The sequence below is a fragment of the Cibotium barometz genome, chromosome 16, assembly GCF_041138505.1.
Source record: "Cibotium barometz isolate CiBa-2024 chromosome 16, ASM4113850v1, whole genome shotgun sequence".
Lineage (NCBI taxonomy): Eukaryota > Viridiplantae > Streptophyta > Polypodiopsida > Cyatheales > Cibotiaceae > Cibotium > Cibotium barometz.
The window spans coordinates 53,625,400-53,646,590 of record NC_141061.1 but is presented as its reverse complement, the minus strand read 5'-3'; the positions used below and the strand labels follow the sequence as shown (position 1 = coordinate 53,646,590).

Sequence of the window (21,191 nt, the reverse complement as noted above, 5' to 3'; positions counted from 1 at the left end):
GTTTTAATTTAAAAAAAGGATGTTTTTCAAGTTTTTTTGGATTTTAATTTATTTTAAGTTTTTATTTCCATTCCAATCTACCATTCTTTTTTTTTCTAGCGTTGTGAGTAGTGTTTATACCAGCGCATCGCTGTGAGCAACACTAAAAATGGTGCTAATAGTGGCGTTTATCTGGCGCCACTCATCAGTGCCTGCTAATAACAGTGCTTATAAGGACAAAACGCCACTCATGATGCCTTCTCTTGTAGTGTGAGAGTTAAGGAGAGGGAGAGAGTTAGAAAGAGAGAATGAGCGAGAGAAAATTAGAGCTAAAGAGTGAGTATTAAAGAGAGAGAGAGAGAGAGAGAGAGAGAGAGAGAGAGAGAGTTGCTTAGTTTGAGAGAAATAGAGATTGGTAGAGGGAGTAAGACAACCTAAGACAATTAAAGAGAGATAGAGAGTGAGTGAGAGTGAGATAGAGAGAGAGAGCTACAAAGAGTTCAAAAGAGAGAGTTAGACAAAGGTAAATAATGTGAGTTAGAGAGAGAGAGAGAGAGAGAGAGAGAGAGAGAATGAGTGAGAAAGGGCAAGAGAGGGCGAGAGAGTTAGACAAAGGTAAAGAAAAGTTGAACTCACGTGATACAAAGGGTTTCTTTGTAGTGCACCTCTCAAGATTGAGAGAGAGAGAGAGAGAGAGAGTTAAAGAGAGCTAGAGAGATCTCGAGGGAAAGAGAGAGGGAGACAGAGAGAGTGAGGTAGAGAGAGAGTTAGAGAGAGAGAGTTATAGTTAGAGAGCTAGAGAGAGAGAGACTCGAGAAGTATGCTTTTAGGAAGACTATAGACATACCTCGTGTGTTGAAAGGGTACTAAAAAATATGATTTTCTATGAATTTTGACTTAAATTAAATAAAATGAATCCCTTTTTTATAAACTTACTGGTTTTTTTTTTTCTAAAACGCCATTTACAACCCCTTTATGCTAGTAGATTTTTGTAAACTTTTCTCAAAATCGTGGGCAATAGAAGTCTCCTAATAATCACATGTAGTACACTTACATGTTGTTAAGTGAACTCTCCTGGGCCACTCGTATGCTGAAAGAAAGAGGAAAGTTGGGGTGGTGGCTTGCCCCCCTCCTTTCAGTGTCCGCGGCGAAAGACCATCAGGAACTCATTGAGAGATCATTTAATTGGTGGATCAAGCATTTACTCTGATTATTCTCATGAGAAACGAGATTACAGAAAGAGAAAGATCTCTCCCCCTTAAAAACACACACACACACACACACACACACACACATACATACATATAATATATATCCTAGCCACCATACATACATATAATATATATCCTAGCCACCATGTTATCTTGACAATCGGGGACTGGCTTTACATCTTCAGCTGGAGGATAAGGTCGCTGAACTTCTGCATGTGCTGGCTTTTCAGTGAGATAAAGAGGCGGAAAGAACCATCGCCTGCTGGGGAGGAGAGAAGGTAGGCATGCCCTTCCCATGGCATGAACGCCGGCCCGACGTGGATGGGCTTGCCCCAGCCAAAGTCACATTCGTACATGGGCAATTTGGTCCAGCTGATCAAGCCTAAGTTTGGTGAGGCGAAGGTGTGGGGACCCTTCACAAACTTTGACAAGTCCGGCTGTAGCTCCAGAAAGTCGATGGCCGACCGGCAGTAGGCGTCGTCCATCCCACGAAGACCCTGCCGGATCTTCCTGGCAGTGTTTACCAAGCTGCTCGCCACTTCTCCGGCAGTCTCTGTCGGACAGCACGTGAAGACCACGTTGCCGAAGTAGTTGTCCGGCAGCGGCGGGTGGCGAAGCCTCGACCGTCCATCCAGAAGGGTAATTAGCTTACTTTCTTCATCACTCGAAAGCTGGCGAGCCTTGCATGCACATCTCCACACATGGGCTGCTAGGAGCTCGTATGTAGAGAAGGGTTTAATATCAGCATCTGTAGAGCGTTGCTTCATCTCGTGCACAAACTCCTTCGATATCTCAAACATCATCACAGTAGGAGAAGTGGCAGTACTTAGCCCATTCGTGTGTTTGGGTTGGGGTAGAGAGAGATACTCATCATGTGCATAGAGTGGTGTCGGAGGAGACCTTGCCTTTAGCCATACCCTATCGAAGCAAGGCTTGGATTCTATAATTGGCTTTCCCCTTGCGAGAGCCGACCAGGAGTTAAGAAAGGCTATTGCGGACATCCCATCTGCTACATGGTGCTCAACTCCTATTCCAAGAGACACCCCCCCACACTTAAACGTGGTAACCTGCATCATCATTTATAACAGAAGAAAGAGAAACAATTCGGCTTCGTATTAACAAGTAGTTACCAAAGCAATACATAATTATAGAAACGTGTTGAGCTAATTAGGCGATTGTATACACAGGACGACAGCTTAGCATACTAATTAAACGGAGGGCAATTCCACAATTAAGGCACCAGCGGCTAATTAGCCGTTAATATTTCTGGCGATAATCAGGCCGCTTACTTGGACAATGAACAAAGGCCGTGAGCTCTCTTCGTGGAAGGACTCCAAGCTTGGCACGAGGTGCAAAAACTCTTGCTTTGGCTCAAAACCGTTCAGTTCCTCCACAGTACAGTTTGCGCTTGCTCTGACAAAGAGAGCACCAGCTCCGTTACAAGCAATCTCGATGCTCCTTTCCCCTTTTCGGATAAGCCTTCCGGCCATGGGGTAATAGTGTGAGAGGGCTTGGCTAAGAGATTGAGTGAGAACATCGGTAGAGAAGAAGTCGGAGCTCCTCTCGTTTGGGCTGTAGAAGTAAACTGTCTTGATGTAGGTGTTGAGGATGACGAGGTCAAGATTGGAGCTCCGGATTACACGACAATAATCAGGGATTAAGGGAGGGGAAATGCTAGGCTTCACTAGCGTCGAAGTGAGAGTCCGGACAACCACCATGGCTGTGTGAGAGCAGGCCTACTCGGCAGTATCCTTTTAAAGGGATTTTTCGTTCAGAATAAGGGCACAGTCTGAAAAAGACTTGCTCTTCCAATTCGAGCGCTGTGTGAGGACGCTATGGAGACGTTCAGCAAATGGAATTATATAGGATCAAGGTAGCTGGTAGCTACTCTCGATGTTGCTTGCTCTCATAATGGATCGTTGTCTACACGCAAAAAATGCTCCTTATCATTTCATCAACTTTCACGTAATATTTTGGATTCTATCCTTCTATCGATCCTCATAAAGAACTTTGAACATGCAAAACATACTCGTCACGTCACGTAAAGAACTTTGAACATGCAAAGCACGGTTGCACTAAATGTGAAGTGCCCTTTGAACACGCCAAATAACCACCATCAATGTGAACTTGTGAAGTCCATGTGAAATGCGCATTGCACACTAGCCCTTAATTTGAAGCACATCCTGGACTTCATGGGAATCCCTTAGCATTCTAGAAATATATATTTTCCCAAAAAGTGGAAAACCTTTATCTAAAAATTGTGAAATTAGTTATAAAAAAAATCGAAGGTTTTTGTTCTATAATTGGGCGGTAGCATGATAAGATGGCTACTTCGTGGCAGTTTGGCAAGAAGTGGGACATTTTTGAGTCTCTCGAATCCGTGTTCGGGGTATCTCGGGCGAGTTCGGAATGACCAATCAGTTGTCTCGGCCACGTATCTTGGTCGAGATATGTGTCGCCCATGTAGGTTGTTCGGTAAAGGTAGCCACGCATTATCTCGGGCAAGATACATGGCAACATGACCGGGCAATCTAGTCATCATCCCAACGTATCTCAGTCTCGAGATAGCTAGAGATGCTGACTAGATTGCACAGTCACGGTGGCTTGCCAACATAGCATGTATATTTATATCTCGGGCAAGATATGAATATGTATATTTATATCTTGAGTGAGATATGAAAATTAATAAAAGGTTTCTCACGCCAAATAATTATACATTTATCGTTTCTCGGGCAAGATACGTAAATCGAATAAATTATATATTTATCGTATCTCGGACGACATACGTAAATCGAATAAATTATATATTTATCATTTCTCGAGCGAGATACGTAAATCGAATAAATTATATATTTATCATATCTCGAGCGAGAGACATAAATCGAAAAAATTATATATTTATCGTATCTCCGACGAGATACGTAAATCGAATAAATTATATACTTATCTTATCTCGGGGGAGATCAGTAAAGCGAGTTATTAATTTGCATATTTATGATATCTCGGGCGAGATATAAGAAGGCGAATGGTCGGTGCCACGTATCTCGCCGCATATGTGTACCCTAAAAATCCCCAAACTTTCCTTGCTTTTCATTATCTATTGTCCTTTTCTTTGTTTTTTTGGAGCTTTCACGAGCACTTGTTGCCGTCCCTAGAGCACTTGCCATCGTCTGTCCACTGTCGCTCGATCTCGCCCGAGTTGCTGCTGCTGTCGATCTCACCCGAGCTGCCCCACATCTCTGTCGTCAGACCCAAAGTTTTGCCCAGGTAGGCATGCTAGTTTATTGAGTATTTGTTTTTTAAATCTTTGAGCAATTCATTTAATGTAAACTGATTATTGCAAAGCATAATTAAGAAAACTAGTGTGCATTCATCTATGGGCAATTTTGTATTTGTTTATGCACGAGAAAACTATAATTAACGAAAGCTCTGCATTCGAAACGAGGGTGTGCACCAGTAATTAACGAGGGTCTGCATTCGAAACGAGGGTCTGCACCAGTAATTAACAAAAATCAATAATTAATCTTATGATCAAAATAGGGTCTGCACTAGTAATTAACGAAACCATTAAGTAGTTTGATTAAATGATCAAAACATAGAAGCTCCTCAGATTTTGGTAGTTATGGATGTAAAACCATATCTCAAAACCCATCCAAACCCATTTAGCAAGTTATTACACAAAGCTACATTAGTTTTAGAGGTTTTGGTTGTTTGAGATATACACATGTCCCATGCATTATGATATATACTTGTGATGCCTTTATAGTTATCCTATAATAAAGCACATGTATATTTGATGCGTATACATTTTTCTATGATAGAACACATGCATCTCCTTTTCTCAATTGACCATCACAGATGTATGAAGCCTCTATGCATAAGGTCTGAATACATGAAGCCCTATGCAACATGAACTATGGCTTCATGTATGAAGCCTTCATGCATTATCTTATCGCGAGGTATCCCGACTACCCTCTATCAGAGAGAGGACATCACAGCTATTCATTCATGAGGATGGACGACTGTAGGGCCGCTTAAGATGGCTTGGTGCACCCATGTAGCTATGGCAACACAGATTCTACCGCGATATGTGGCGTATTATGGTGCCTTGCCCCATCATCATGAGATTACAATCTATTTTGCATGGCAGTTATACGCAAGGTTCATGTTGGGGCTCGAGGTAGATTATCATGATCGTCGACCCGATGCTAGCCATGGTGTGGACTGACTTTAGGACCAGGATAGGAGGCTTGGTGACCAAGCTAGACATCTCCCACCTGCACTTCGGACACCTGATGGATTGGAGATGCTACCATTTGCCATAGTGCATGAGCTAGGTGTGCAAATTGGTCACTAGTTTCATCATGCTACAGAGTCTATTCGACACGTTGTGGCTCTCTTATCGGAGACGACCACTAGCACTTTATTCTCCCAAATTTTCTCTTCTAGAGAAATTCATTTATGATGTGTATTTCTATGTTGATAAGCTATCCACCTATATTTTATCTTGTTTGTGCAGGGCCTAGCACAGTTTCATACCCAGGCTTCTACTTCAGGCTAGGTCGAGGAGAGAGTTAGGATAGCATCACCTTTACCAGCACCCCCTAGCCATGTGAGAACATTGTTTAAATTATTTTTCCATTACTCAACTATGCTTTCTTGTATTTGTGTTAATATTGATCACTTTCACTTTTCAGGATACCGAGCTAGCTGAGCTTCATCTCAACAAGTGTCACAGCTCACTCTGGAGTTATAAGAGTCACACCAGGAGATTGAGCGCTAGAGATATTTAGTTTGTGAGGTGGACGTCAAGAGACGGATCGCATACTATCGCGTAGAGCACTACATGAGGAGTGGACAAGACTTGGTAGAGATGCAGCTTGCCACCATGTGATGTTAAGCATTGCTATATCTATCCCCTTCGCCAGACTCTTTGGTTGCGAGACCATGTGCGGACACTGGCACTGTAGTTTGTGGCATTTTCCTCGACGAGTTTGACACTTGGGGGTGGTACACATTAGGGTGCCACCATGAGTTTCTTTACTGCCTTTTCTGCTCATTGGCCGCCGCCGATTTGACTGGTAGGTGTCCAACTTGTCGGTGCCATGTTAAATTTGGCCTATATCACCTTTGGGGTATAGACGACTTGTACCCACGGTCAGTAGTAATAGTGGATCTTGTCTCACGGAGGCCGATCGGTAGCACTGATCATTGGCAGGCTATCCTAGACATCATGGTAGATGATGGATATGTTGTTGAGGATATGCCTCAGGATTTTGAGATTCTTGTAGAGAGGGATTTATCACCAGAGGAGGAGGAGGCATAGAGAGTACGATGGCCCCTAATCGATGAGTTCATCTTACAGGCTCGGATGTTGCTCTACACACCCCAATTGGAGCAGGGAGTTTGGTGGACCGCAAGGATTTCACTGACGTAAACGAGAACATGTGAACATGTTAATAACACATGTTAATAACACAAAAAACCTTGTGATCACATGTTATATTCACAAAGCTTTCACAAGGGCCTAAAAAAATTATCTTTGTCGGGCATAAAAAATCTTCTTAGGTGGCCACTGACCTGCTATTATGTGAAGATGGTAACATGAAAACATTTGTTATTGTCGCAAAAAATCTTGTGATCACGTGAATATTAAATCCCTGGTGGACCGACCTCTCGATGCACGTATTAGGTCGGTGGAGCAATCTACACGTGGTCGTTTTGCTACTCACGTGTATGCTGACCTCCGCTTATGGGAGATGAGACATGAGCATAGAGGCCAGGTGATTGATGAGGAGCTTAGTGATGCTGCTGCTACTACACGTGAGTCCTCAGCCATGGCAGAGGAGTGTCTTACCCAAAGGACCATTGCAGAGCAGGCTGTATAAGAGACGAGGAGGAGGCAACGGGCACGTCATCCTAGAGCTTATTAGGTCCTCTCATACGAGGATTAGGCATCATGTACATGTATATCACATCATGTTTTTGTATCAACCAGTCTCTACATGCTATTTGTATTCATGAACATAAGTGAGTAAATATCAGTTCAAGATGGTGGATTGTAACATTGGTAACACATAATTATACTTCAACAATTTACATTTGTGCACAAAGTTGAACAAAAATAAAAGCTCATGTAAATATATGTAAGCATACAAGAGTACAAAGTATATAAAGTGATCACATGTCTACAAGAGTAAGCGTACAAGAGTACACAAATTATATAAATAAAAGCTCATGTAAATATATGTAAGCGTACAAGAGTGCAAAGTATATAAAGTGATCACATGTCTACAAAAATGGTAAAACATGCCAGACTACAAATGGTAGAATGTGAGCCCGGCATAGTCTACCTAATCCTATACTAATGTTATGGGTAATAGTATATGTATAACTATGTACAACGCCTCCAAATACAAAATGGGCATCAAAACAAGCTACGGATCTACATCAAGGAGGATGAGGGCCTTCTACTCTCCATGATATGTACCCTTGTCATCCTTATGATCATCATTCCCTAATGTAGGCTTCTCCATTGATGTAGATTTGCACCCAATGGCACTATGTTGACAATTCATGTCCTCATCGCCGTGGAACTCCTACAGTTTAGAAAACTTAATTAGATAATATTTGAATACTTTAATTAGAAGTCGAATGACATTTAATCAAGATTACTTACAAAAGTAGCTGGTGGAGGTAGTTGGGGCTTCAAATGCCTATAACCCTGATAGATGGTGGTCTCTATCTCCTTAAGGAGTGGGCTCATAACCATAGTCCTTCACCTATTATTTAAAAAACACATGATTTATCAGTTGATATAAAGAACATATGATACAAACCTACACTGTACAAGACCAAATGTAAACATTCTAATAATTATGTACAAAAGTGGCAATAAAGCCCTTTTTGCCCATCCTGAGACGTGATGTATGCTCAGCTTGTAGCCTAGCTCATGCTACATGCTATAGACATATGTTCGGAGTACAAAAACATGTATACATAGACCTAAGATTTAAGATAGACACTAGTACATAGCTAGAGAGTAAATATTACATACCTTTTCTGCAGATCCCAAAGTGTCCTGAGTTGCATCTCTCGCCAAAGACCCTCCATGGCATTAGAGCATGTATACTCTATGTATGCATAAAGCGTACTCTATGCATGCATTCATAGTGATAGGGTATGTTTATTTTCCTAATAAACTATTGTTGTTGTCAGATTACTTTCTAGTAAGATTCTACTATCTGATAACACCATCCCAAAAACAAGGAACGAGGCATGAAAGATGATGACAAGTCTTGAAATTGACCACGAAACGATCCATGTATGCATCAATGATTGTATTTTGTATCGACGAGGAGAGCATCAAAACTCCGTTCTCTATCCCAAACAAATGCGGTGTTTGTTTTTAAGGAGAGAGGAGCGTCGCAAGGCTTCTGCTCCTGATGGATACTTGGCGAGATACATGTCCACCATGCATTGACCCTGATAGTACTCAACCTGAACATCATGGGGGTTATAGTGCTCCTCCTTTTTAAACTCATTCTAGGTACTTTTATGCTCCCTTAGGTGAAAATTGCTATGGGCATCACTTTGTCACTTTATTCTATCAATAGCATCACCCATTTCCACATTGTCAAGAGTGTGCACGACTCGTATTAGGAGGAGCTTCACACATTTGTTGGCTATGCTGCTCTTACTTTCAACGATATGGCACGGGCTTAATGAAACAAATTGTGGGAATAACACCCCAATGCCATAACCTTCTTGATGTGAGAGTACCAGACCGAGGACCAAATCAACGTAGATTACCTGAGGAGGTTCAAGCACAACAATGGAGGGATACATGCATAAATGACTTGCAACCACCTATCTTGCAAGCCCTCCTTTCCCCAGCCTCGACATGTCAATTTTGCATCACTATGAGTACCTATATTGAGAATTTCCAAAATCGAAATTGTCTCCTTAACCTTCCCATAGAACCAATGCCATATTTTAGTGAGGAAGCACTCCTTCCTCTACCACCTTCTCTAGAGGTTGGCTTTTGCACAGGGTTGTCCTTGCATCCTGAAGTGATTGATACCATCTTTCCAGCAGAAGTGGACACGAATCCACCACCAGTGCAAGGGTAAGCTCATCAACTCCACAATAAGTTCAACAAGCCAGGACACTTTTCTCCCACTGGGTTTTTCCCCTCGGCTATATTCGTTGGTTGGCACCAATAATAAATTTTATTCTTTTCTTTTCTTTTCTTGTTTGTTAATAAACATTTTGCAAAGATCTCAGCTAAACAAGAGCATACAAACACGCCCCAATAGTCCACCTATCGTGCACACAAATTAGGAAGGGGGGAGACATGCAATGCCTACAAAGAGCAAAGAGAAGCAATCTGCACAACATCAACGAGAACTACAACAGGTGTATTCAAATCATAATCTTTTGTTCTTTATGTGCTTTTCACTTTTGCATATATTGTTTGCATGTTCACACACAGTTGACTGGTTTAAGTTTTAAATTAGTTGTTAAAATGTGGTGAGAGTGATTTCTAGATTCTTAGAGGACTTGGTAGAAGGTATTTCTATTTGAAGACGGTGTAGGATATATACCAATGGAGTATGCCAAGTTCTTATTCTCTCGAAGTATATTAGTTATCCCTAGTGGTAGCTACCTCTTAGGTATGGACTAGGTGCTAGGATTAATAAAATATTTACAAAAATCATGCCCTAAAAAATATATACAAGTGAATCTAGACATGACGTGTCTACAGCCATGTGGAATGCTTGGTAGGACCTTGGGTTTTCTTAGCACCTTGGGGCCGATGCCTTGGTTTCCATGGGGTGAACACTGACGTCTAAAAGGTTAAGAAAGACCTTCAAGGACTCTATCACCTTGATAGATGCTGGTAGGACTCTGGGGTACATTATGGGCCCTCGAGCCTGATGCCCTCATCTTCATGGGGTACTCCTTATGTCAAAAAGAAAGAAAAGGGTCTGTCGCCCTTGAGATACTTAGCGGCCTTTAGATTCTCTTGGCGGAGGTCTCTTGGCCATTGCTTGGGTCTCATTGGGATGGAACCTTCCTCTTTATCATCTTTTACACACACACAACAGCATAAAAAAAAAAGGTCCAATCACCATTGCTCATATTTAGGAGTCAGGTTGCCACTTAGGAATAACTTAAACACTTGTAGGACATTGAGACTGCGGTCATAACCTGTGGTGTACAAGCACACTTGCCTTTGCATAGCATTATCTACCACTTAGTCTCACTTTGACTAGTCTTTACTCACCTCTTTTAGCACTCTTTAAAACTCTAATCGGCCTTTCACTTGTATGCTCACGTGTGAGATTGTCATTGCTGGTTTTTTTTTTCAATAAAAGGCTTTACTTGTCTTCCATTGTTTTTTGTAGCTTTTGCTTCTACCGCGCCCGAGGACGTGCGCGATTTAGGAAGGGGGGAATGTTCCATGGGAACACTCACGGGAACACAGATTATGGAAGGAGGCCGAAAGCAATTAATGTGAGAGAGTGGGATTGTAGCCATGGGAACATAAAGACGCACATAATTTTTCCATATTTTTGTGTCGAAGTGCAATGTAAATCGTTTTAGGCCAATGTAGGTTCTAAATGAGAGTTCTAAGTGTATTAAGAAAGGCTCACTTATGGGGTTGTCTGCCCATGTGTGAAAGAGACCTAGGGTTAGGGTTAGTGGCATCTCTACAAAAGAGATGTTAGCTAAAGAAAGTGGACGTTTTTTGCCATTCCCATAAGTTATGAGTGAAGCTCTTGAGCTCTCAAGCTATGGCAGCTCTCTAACTCTCTCTCTATTGTACTCTAATGAGCATGAAGCTCCAATGAGTATAGCTCCACTTCATTCTCTTAATCTATTTTAGCATCATTGAAGTAGATTAATCTATGATTAGTTGAATGCTTCTTTGTTTCTCTTGTGTATGCTGCATGCTTGTAGTGTGTGTGTAGTCTCCATTGATGCAAGCTCTTGCCCACTTCTTTGGCAATGAGTTATTCATGGAAAGACTCTCTCTATGAGCTTGTGGGTTTGTGAATGTTACATTCTCTGCTTGCTTAAGCTTGTGGGTTAGTAGATGCACGCTTATGGATTTGCAGGCATTAGGGAAAGCTAAGATTTAATCAATGTTTAAATGGGATTAAGAGATTGCTATACATTGCTTGTTGTCTTGATTAGTGTAGTGGATTTAAGGGATTGAGAGATTGATTGAGGTGTTAAATGGTTGAATCGTCAACAAGTGGTGGTTTGTGTATGTGAACTCTCCCTCATGGGATAAGCCTTCATGCACTAATCGAGTCGAGTCCTCGGATTGACATTGTGTTTCTTAACACATTTGTTGATCGGTAGTACTCTATGAGCACTATATTGCACGGTAGAGAGAACCGCTCTACAGGCACAGAGAAGCTCCATAGGTTTAGGAGCTTACTTGGAGTGTAGTGTGTGGAGGTGAGCTCGAGACAAACCACCTCACAATCCTTCCAGTTGCACAAGGCTTATTCAGCAAATATAGCAGTGCTTGATGGTCCACAAAAAATATAAATTTGTTTGCCAAAAGGTAATGGCGAAACTTTTTCACTGCATATATCATGGACAAACCTTCTCTTTCTGTTGTGGTATAATTCTTCTTAGCATTGTTCAACTGTTGACTAGCATATGAGATTGGGAAATCCTTATTATGTTCTTCCGATTGAGCCAAAATACATCCAATTGCAAAGTTTGAAGAATCAATATGGACATGAAAGATTTGGTTCCAATCTGGTGCCCGTAAGATGGGTGCAGTCACTAATGCTTGCTTCAACTTTTCAAAGGATTCCTCACACTCGGCAGTCTAATTAAACTTTACAAGAAGAGCATATAATGGTCTGGCTAGGAGAGCGTACATGTAGATGAATCGACGATAATAGCCACAATGTCCCATGAATATTTGTACCCCTTTAGGGTTGATAGGCCGAGGTAATGAGATAATGACATCAATTTTATCCATATCTGTTGAAATCCCATTGCGAGAAACAATATGGCCCAAAATTTTCCCTTGTCTTACCATGAATTTGCACTTGTCAGGATTCAAGCATATATGATAAACTTGACACTTTTGAAACACAAGTCTAAGGTGTTCTATATGATCATCATGCTCTTGTGAGTGAACACATAAATCATCCATGAAGATCTCAAGAAATTGCCTAAGGTACTCCTTGAATACATGACTCATTAACCGCTGAAAGGTTGCTGGTGCATTTGTTAGACCAAATGGCATAACACGATAGGCAAAGATGCCATCTTCAGTAGCAAAAGCTGTCTTGTGTTGATCCTTTGGATCAATTGACACTTGATTGTAACCGGAGAATCCATCCAAGAAACTATATGCCTTTTTCCCTGCAACTCGTTCCAAAACATGATCCGTGATTGGAAGTGGGTAATGATCACGTACAGTAGCTACATTTACCTTCTTGAGGTTTACATATACTCGAAGTTTTCCATTTTTCTTGGGCACCACTACAATAGGGGAGACCCATTCAGTGTGTTCAATCTCATAGATAAATTCTGCCTCTAAGAGCTTGTCTATTTCTTCTTTTATCTTTCGTGCAAAATTCTCATTGTAAGTATAAGGACGTTGCTTGGAAGGCTTTGCATCCTCTCGTAATGGAATTGTATGCTGACATATGCTTGGATCAACTCCTTTGAGGTCTTTATAACTCCAAGCAAAAACATCGCGATACTCCTTTATTGTTTGAATTAATAACTTCTCCTCATCTAAGGACAAGTCTGTGCAATCCACACATAGCGAGGCTCTTCTCCTGGCTTAGCGATATCAATTTTTTTTGCATCTTCTGGACCATCATATGAAACCCCTAGCATGCTTGGCTTTTGTCGCATGGGCTGTTGAAGAACAATCTTCCGATCTTGAAGAGTGTACTGTGTGAAGTTGGGGAGAACATTGAGACCTTGTTCTTGTTCACTTGAGTCATCATCACTAACTGAAGACCATGCGATTTTGAGCTCTCTTTTGCAATCTTGCATTAGAGTTTTTTGTTCAATCATTATCTTTGCACTTGAGTCACAAAATTGAATTGGTTTAGGTAAAGCACATGTCGATAATGTTGCAAGGACATGACTCCATTCTAGGGGATCAATTAAGTGCTCAGGGAAGGGTTGTAGAATCTATGCCTCATCTGATACACTTCGACTACCCTTAAGTCTCTCAATGTTGAAATCCTTACCTGAGGCTCCACACATCCATAGATCTTCTCGCCCATCTGACAATGTAACTCTTGAGCCTTCAGATGAAGCAGAATCAAACTCATCTATTGGAGACCTTGTTACATCACGATATGAGTGATTCTTTAGGTTGACCCTTGTGATGACAGAATCATGTCGGAGGTACAAATAATTGTATCCCCAATCTTGAATCATTTGAAATTGTCGCATCAATGGTCTACCCAATATCACTTCATAGTTTGGATGCTTTCCAAAATCCACTACTGCAAATGTGTGCTCATATTCAATCCCACATGTGGTGACCAATATGTTCTCTAGCAGCCCAATGGGATGTTCTAAGCTTCCATTTGCTAGCCGCAAGCGCATCCTGGTACTCCTAATAGCTAGTTTGCCCCACTTTTTCTAAATGGACCTTGTCACAATGCCCACTCCTGCACCACTATCAAGTATTGCAGTTGAAGCTACTTTTCGCACTTCTAATGGGAGGGTAGCATTTCCCTGATCGTCCTCACAAAATTTTCCTGCTTTGTTGATAGGAACTGGCATAACATGCTTTGTCTCAGGGTGTATAGTACAATGATGGTGACCCTTTTGTAGCAATACCTGCTCTGACAAACATGTGGCAATATCATTCCACAACTCTGGACGAAGCTTTATCAAATCAAGCAAAGGTATGGTACAAGCCACTGGTGCTGACAAAATAGCTTGCACGATACCCATATCTATCTCCTTTATCAACCTTCTATGCATGGAGGGTATCCTCAAGGTTTGTGAATAGTTCTCATATTCCCCCAAATATGATGGTAAGGTTTTCTTTATATGCTTACTTCTAGGAGAAACAATTGTTTGAACTTGCTCCTGGATGCTTGGGCGTCTAAAGTTGTTTTCTGTGCCCCTGGTAAAATCCACCTTAGAGAATGGAGGTGAAATGATAGAGGACATATTCTCATTAACTTTCTCATGAACTGCTGCCCACATCTCATTTGCCATGTCCTCTCGTTAGCATCAAGAACTTCATCATTGCATGGGAAGGTAAGGCTAGGTGGTGGCAGAATACCTTCTTTCAATGGGGTGGCAATTGGTGCAGACTTCTCGCTATGAGCTTGTGAGATCAGCTCACTTTTCATTTCCCAACTTGATGACACTTTTGGTATGGTTTCTAATGTTGGCTTAAGAGAGGTTGGGCCCCGAGGGAGGTGGTCCCTCAAGTATTGATTGAGCTTCCCTAATGAGTTGCTGATGTACAGCTAGATTGATCTTCTCCTCACGAGGGTTTGGGTATTCTTGAAGCTTCTTGGGTAGCTCAGATAAAGCTGCAATGCGACTTCTATGAGCATCAATGATGGCATCTAGAGTCTCGTTCACCTTATCCACAAAAACAGAACCCCCAGAACTATCCTCGGTTGTACTAGCCACATCTTGTTTAGCACTAGGCCCAGGTTGAGGTTGATGCTCCTCATGCACTTCTTGGGATGTAAAATCTTGATCCCTCATGTTTTGTTTAGAGACTTCTTTGAGAACTACTGGATGCACTCTTAGTTTGCTTATTGCGGTTCTTTTTCCTCCTAGTGGTCCTTTTTCTATTGGAACGTAGGGTCTTGTCCACTAGATTTGCCTTTGCATCCCTAGTTCGAGGTGTCTCATCAGTCTGCATTTCGGCATTTCGTGTCTGTGATCTAGTCATGACTCTAAGTGGCACGACATCCTCATTCTCTGATGAAGGTGGCGATGGAACTGCTTCTACAAAGTTGAGTGAGACCTTTGGTTGAGAGGTGCCTTCCTCATGTGGTTTCAGTAAACAATCCTTTGGGAAGTGTTCTACACAACACCCTAGACACTATCTTTCAATTGGTGGAAACTGTGGTACTGTTGTATTGGATCGAGCTGCTTGCCTTGGGCGATGTGGAAAATCACAAGCCCAATGGGCTTCTCCGCACTCATAACAGGGGCCCATTAATTTGGCTTCTACTTTCCTTTGTTGCCATTGACCTGAGGGGCCTGGAGTCCTAGGTTGGTAGCCACCTAGCAACATCAAAGAATTTTGTTCCCCTGGCTGAGGTTCCAGTGCTTGGCTTGGATATGCGGGACTTTCAAAGAGATTTTCCTTGGATGAATATGATGCATATTCCTCCTCCACATAGCCTGGGTTTACCGAGTCTCTACACATATTTGAATTGTCGTAGAGTGAACAACCCTCACAGAAGCAGTCCCCGGAGCAGGAGGTTGAGCTCCAAGTACAGGTCGTGCTTGCTCTTGTGCCATCGGTGGCTTACGTTCAAAATTAGTATACTGTTGATGCATTTGCGGAGCCACTCCACCCCTTTGCTGCTCACGCTCTTGTCTCATTCTTGCAATGCGAGTACATTCCTGTGTGGTGTGGGTAAAGTTCCAAGCACAGGCCTGGCACCACTTCTTTGTGGGTTGGTTTGTGACTAGAGGAGAAAAGGTATTACATTCTTCGATTTTATGGTTACCGCCACATGCTCCACAAAGATGAGGACCTGTAGGTAGTACACTCCTCATTCGCTGTGCTGCTGCTACTGTTGTTGTGGCTGCATGGGTGGGCGATAGGTTTGTCCCAATCTCCTTAGTACTAGGTTAGCTATGTGGTCTGGATTTACTAGCGCGTTAGACCCTAAACTTTGGTCATCACCCCACTGATCTCTAGGTTTCACCTTAGGGCCAGTACCATCTTGGAATTTGAAGTTATCTGTGAAATCCATAGCATCACGGCAACACTCATTGAAATTTGTATACTTCTTTGCATAGAGATGTGTGTGTAGTGTTGAATTTTTGAGTCCTTTTAAGAAGAGAGAAATTGATCGACTCTGGTGGGTGGGCTTCTCATCTTCTGGGCAACGATTAATGTACTGCTTAACCCTTTAATCCATTCCATCGCAGAAGGCATTTCTTGAGCTTTTTGGTGAGATCTTTTTCTTGTGCACTTTGTCATCTTAATGTCATACACTTTGACCCATTTCTCCATCTTTTCTCTGTTATATAACATATAAAGGTATTTATATGTTCACGAAGCTCCAGTGATGCTTTATTTCCTTTCCATTGCGTGACAGTACCTCCCCTATCTTCTTATCATCTTCATTATCTTTCCTTAACCTTGGAGTATTTGGATCCATATTAGCCATATACTCTATTACATAATATAATGATTCAAGAACCAACCATCCCTCGGCCATGGACCTTTCTGGTCATGCTATCTGATGCAGAAATCCTTTAATAATTTGCATAAAGCACTCAAAAAAGAACATCCATCGGCTACTTAACGACACCTGCAACAACAAGGAAAATTTCATCCACGATGTGAACAAGTAAATGCACTTGGCTATTGACAAAGAAGCCTCTTGGTAATTCTTTCTCCATCAAACATAAAAGCATTATGCTTTCAGCTTTCATTCTCGACATGTCAGAGGAGTTAATCTCTTTTGAAACAAAAAACCTGGCATAACAATTCAAACCCGTTTAGAATTTTTTTCGAAAACATCTTGAGAATAAAGGAATAACAATAAAGTGAAATTGGGTAACCTTACTGAGGAAAGGATGCTAGTATATAAATAATATCACGTATGGCAGGTGTCAAACAGTCTTGAATGACCAATGGTAGCACATGCTAGAAAGTAGATATTAATCATATAATTACATTTAGATAAGTATTAAGAATGATGTGTAGATATTAATCATATGATTACATCTAGAAATATTAAGAATGATGTGTATTGAAAGATATAGTATTTGAATGAAGTTGTGCCAGTAGTATTTAGACCCAATAGATCATTGTTTTCTATTATGAAAAGATTTTTGAAGGAAGCTCCATATTCCAGTTGGAGTTCGCACTTGTGCAATGTGTTGTAGAACTAACTTGTGTTCTTATTTAGTAAGGACCCATGGTGCCCTTTCGTAATCTTCTTGAGTACCCTTCTTGTGATATTTAGGCCATAACCGTTGTTTGGTGTCGTATTCTTGAAGGTCGACCCTACATGTAGTCATGTCCTTTATCCTTATCAAATGTCCCCACAAGGACTCTCTAATGTTTTTAAATAGATGCATAGGATCCAACAAGTGTACAAGTTTCAACTTCTTCCAGTACTCAAGCTTATAAAATATAGACTTTTTAGGCTTCATGCCTAAGGATTCTTCACGTGGATTCTTTATTCTTCAAATTTTAAATGTTGTCCAAGCTATTGCCATTCCTGCAGATATAAAGGCATTCAAGGATTGGAACCAGGGTACAAGAAAAGTCATGTACTAGCTTTTAATTAGTGTCACAGACACTACGATAGGACACATATAGAATGCAAACACTCCAGTAGCAGAAGTTGCATGATGGCAGAATCTGGCTCAAATGTTCCAAACTAACACAAAGGCAAGGAAGTTGCAATTAAAGCAAGAGTTGCTTACTGTGGAAAAGAAAAGCATGTCTATTAATGAATATGTCTTCAAGATCAAGGGCATTGTTGAATCCCTTGGGTCTATCAATGTATCAGTCTAGGATGATGATTTGGTGAGTGTCTATCATTTGAATGGGCTTGGCAAAGAGTACAAGCCATTCAAGACCTCCATTGCAATTAGGGAGAATATTCCCAACTTTCGGGACTTTATATCTATACTGATCATAGAAGAAAAGGCTTTAGGTGAGGATTCTTCTTCACAAAGCAAGAACACATCGGAACAGGCCTTCTACTCTAATTCAGGTAGAGGTAGAGGTAGAGGCCATGGTCAAGTCCAAGGTGGTGGCCGACAAGAAAATCAAAATTCTTGACAACAGACCAATGATTCACGACAACAATCATACACAGGTGGAAGAGGCCAGTCTAGAGGCATGGGGAGCCAAAGAGGCCGAGGTGGTTAGCAAAGAAATCAAAATGCAAATAACATACAGTGCTATTACTATGGAAAACCAGGACACATGGCAAAGGACTGCTAAAAAAAGCAGAATGACATTAAAAGTGGAACGTTGTAGCAAGGCAACTATGCATCATCTAGTAAACATGGAGGTTATGACAGAAGTGAGTAGCTATTTGTGATGCAGCACATGCTTAGTTCCATAACAGGGGATGTGTCATAATGTCAAGATATATGGTATGTGGTTTCTGCTCGGGAGGGTCTCTCATAAAAAAAATGTGAATATCACGTGCGTTCAACAGAAGCATAATTTTAATTTATGAAACTTACAAAAATATATTTACATAAGGGTATGATTTTAAAATTTTTCAAAAAAAATTATAGATTCATAAAGGAAAGGGGATATTATATAGATTAAAAAATTCACAAATAAGGGATTTAAAATATAGGCCTTGAACGCACGCGATAGGGATATTTTACATATAGTGACCCCCTCGAGGGTTTCTGGTGTCTCTAACCACATGACCAGTCATGTGGTTTCTAGCGCCTCTAACCACTCAGCATGACCAGTCATGTTGAGTGGTTTACAGATATACAAAAAATGGAAAAACCAGGTTATGTAGAAACAAGTGATGATTCTGCGCATCCCATTGCGCATGTTGGTAAAGTGCCATTGTCTATGCAGGGATGGCAAAATGAAGTACTTATTCGTTGATGTACTTCATGTTCTGAATATTACAAAGAACCTTGTTTCTATTAGGCAGATGGTTGAGAAGGGTCTGCAAGTGAGGTTTAATCTTCAAGGATGTTTTGTGGAAGACTTCAAAAATAAGTGTCGCTTGGTTGCAAAGGGTAACAGAAATGGCAAGATGTTTACTTTGGATGTGAACATGCCTTGGGGGGGTCACTATATGTAAATCCTCTATATCACGTGCGTTCAAGGCCTATTTAAAAAGTCCCTTATCTATGAATTTTTTAGTGAATATAATGTATCCTTTCCTATTCAAATCTATAATTTTTTTTAAAATACAATAAATAAATCCTCTCTGTAAATATATTTCTGTAAGTTTTAAATATTTAAAATATCCCTCTGTTGAACCCACGTGATATTTACATATTTATAAGAGTGACCCCTCCGAGGAACATGCCTAAGATGAAAGCAACTATATTTGCACATGGAACAAGTGTCATTGCAGATATTGACATATGGCACAAGCACATTGGTCATGTGAATATACAATGACTGAAGTCTATGCAAGCCCAAAATATTGCAGGTTTGCCAAAGTTTAAGGTCGACGGTATGCATAAGGTATATGAAGCATGCCAACTTGGTAAGCAGGCCAAACATGCTTTCCCACATGAAAAGCATGTCAGTGCAAGGCCATTGGATGTCATAAATTCAGATGTATGGGAACCAACCAAGACTGCAACAATTGTAGTTTGAAGGTACTATGTTACATTCATTAATGAGACCACACTAGGAAAAAAGTGGGTTTATTTCATGAAGGAGAAAAGTGAGGTGTTTACTCACTTTCAGAGATCTAAAGCCTTGTTCAAGAAGGAAAAAGGCATGCAAATAAAATGCCTAAGATCAGATAGTGGAGAAGAATATTTCTCCAAATGAGTTCAGTGATTTCTTGAGAAATCAGGGAATCAAGAGGCAGTCTACATGCAGGTACACTTTTGCAACATGCACATTGCAGAAGTGGCACGTGCCTTGATGGTTTAAAAGAATATGCCACGTTACTTTTGGGCAGAAGCAGTAGCAACTGCTGTGTACATTATGAACATGACACCCACTGTAGTTGTTCATGGTATGACTCCTGAACAGAACATGTTCGTTGATGAAGTGAGAACAAAATTGGATCCAAAGGTAGAGAAATGCATCTTCATTGGTTATGATATGGAGCAAAAAGGTTATAGATGCTATAACCCTACCACTCGTGAGATGTGAGTCAGAAGAGATGTTATCTTTGATGAGATGAGTAGCTGGTATTCACCAGTAGTGAAGGCAATAGAAGATGCAGATGTAAGAAGTGCTAATGTTGCACCACATGTAGAGCAGCAATCACAGGTGCTGATGAGTGGACTTGGGGAGTTCTCAAGCAGTGGATCCAATGTTAGCCCATGGCCAGGCAGGTTGAGGAATGACGCAAGTGCACATGTATCACAGAAAGGGAAGGAAAAGGTAGATCAACCTTTTTTGCCTGATCTGTCAACAACAGATCACTCATATGCGGATGGTGACTCTAGTGGCTCCTGAGCAGAGCCTTGATGAGGAGCTTGGCATTCCATCTATAGTTACTCTTGGTGTAAGGAGAACCAAGGCTGTTTTGAGGACACCTCATAGTGATCCACGTGTACGCACGTCTACAAGCATTAGATACCCTGTTGTGACAAGTTGAGATTTGATGGATATACAACCCATCATTATGCTTACATGGTAAAAGCGATACAGGAGGTTGAGCCCACTTGCTTTGATCACGTAATTCGAAATAAGAAACGGGAAGATGCCATGGATGAGGAGATGGCAGCATTGGATGCAAATGCAATATGGGAGTTAGTGCCTTTGCCTAAGGAAAAGAAGGTAATTGGATGTAAGTGGGTGTATAAAGTCAAGCACAATGCTGATGGTTCAATGAGCAAGTACAAGGCAAGATTGGTTGCCAAGGGCTATGCGCAGACTTATGGCATAGACTATGAGGAGACATTCAGTGCGGTTGTAAGAATGGCAACCGTGAGAGCTGTCATTGCTATGGTTGCAATTAAGGGTTGGTCTTTAAATAAAATGGATGTAAAGAATGCTTTCTTGCATGGTGAGTTGCGAGAAGAAGTGTACATGATGCAGCCACCAGGTTATGAGAGTGATGCACATCCAGATTTTGTGTGTAGGTTACGCAA

At 41.2% G+C, this 21,191-nt stretch overlaps 1 protein-coding gene across 1 annotated transcript; it reads right to left on the bottom strand.

Annotated features, from left to right (window-relative positions):
• Positions 1-1,156: 1,156 nt before the first annotated feature.
• LOC147630745 (hydroxycinnamoyltransferase-like) lies at positions 1,157-3,129 on the bottom strand. Its single transcript, XM_086810724.1, has 2 exons — positions 2,480-3,129; positions 1,157-2,257 (listed from the first exon to the last, which is right to left on the bottom strand). Exons 1-2 carry the CDS (start codon positions 2,906-2,908, stop codon positions 1,364-1,366), a joined length of 1,323 nt encoding a protein of 440 aa, XP_086666850.1. The 5' UTR covers positions 2,909-3,129; the 3' UTR covers positions 1,157-1,363.
• Positions 3,130-21,191: the final 18,062 nt, after the last annotated feature.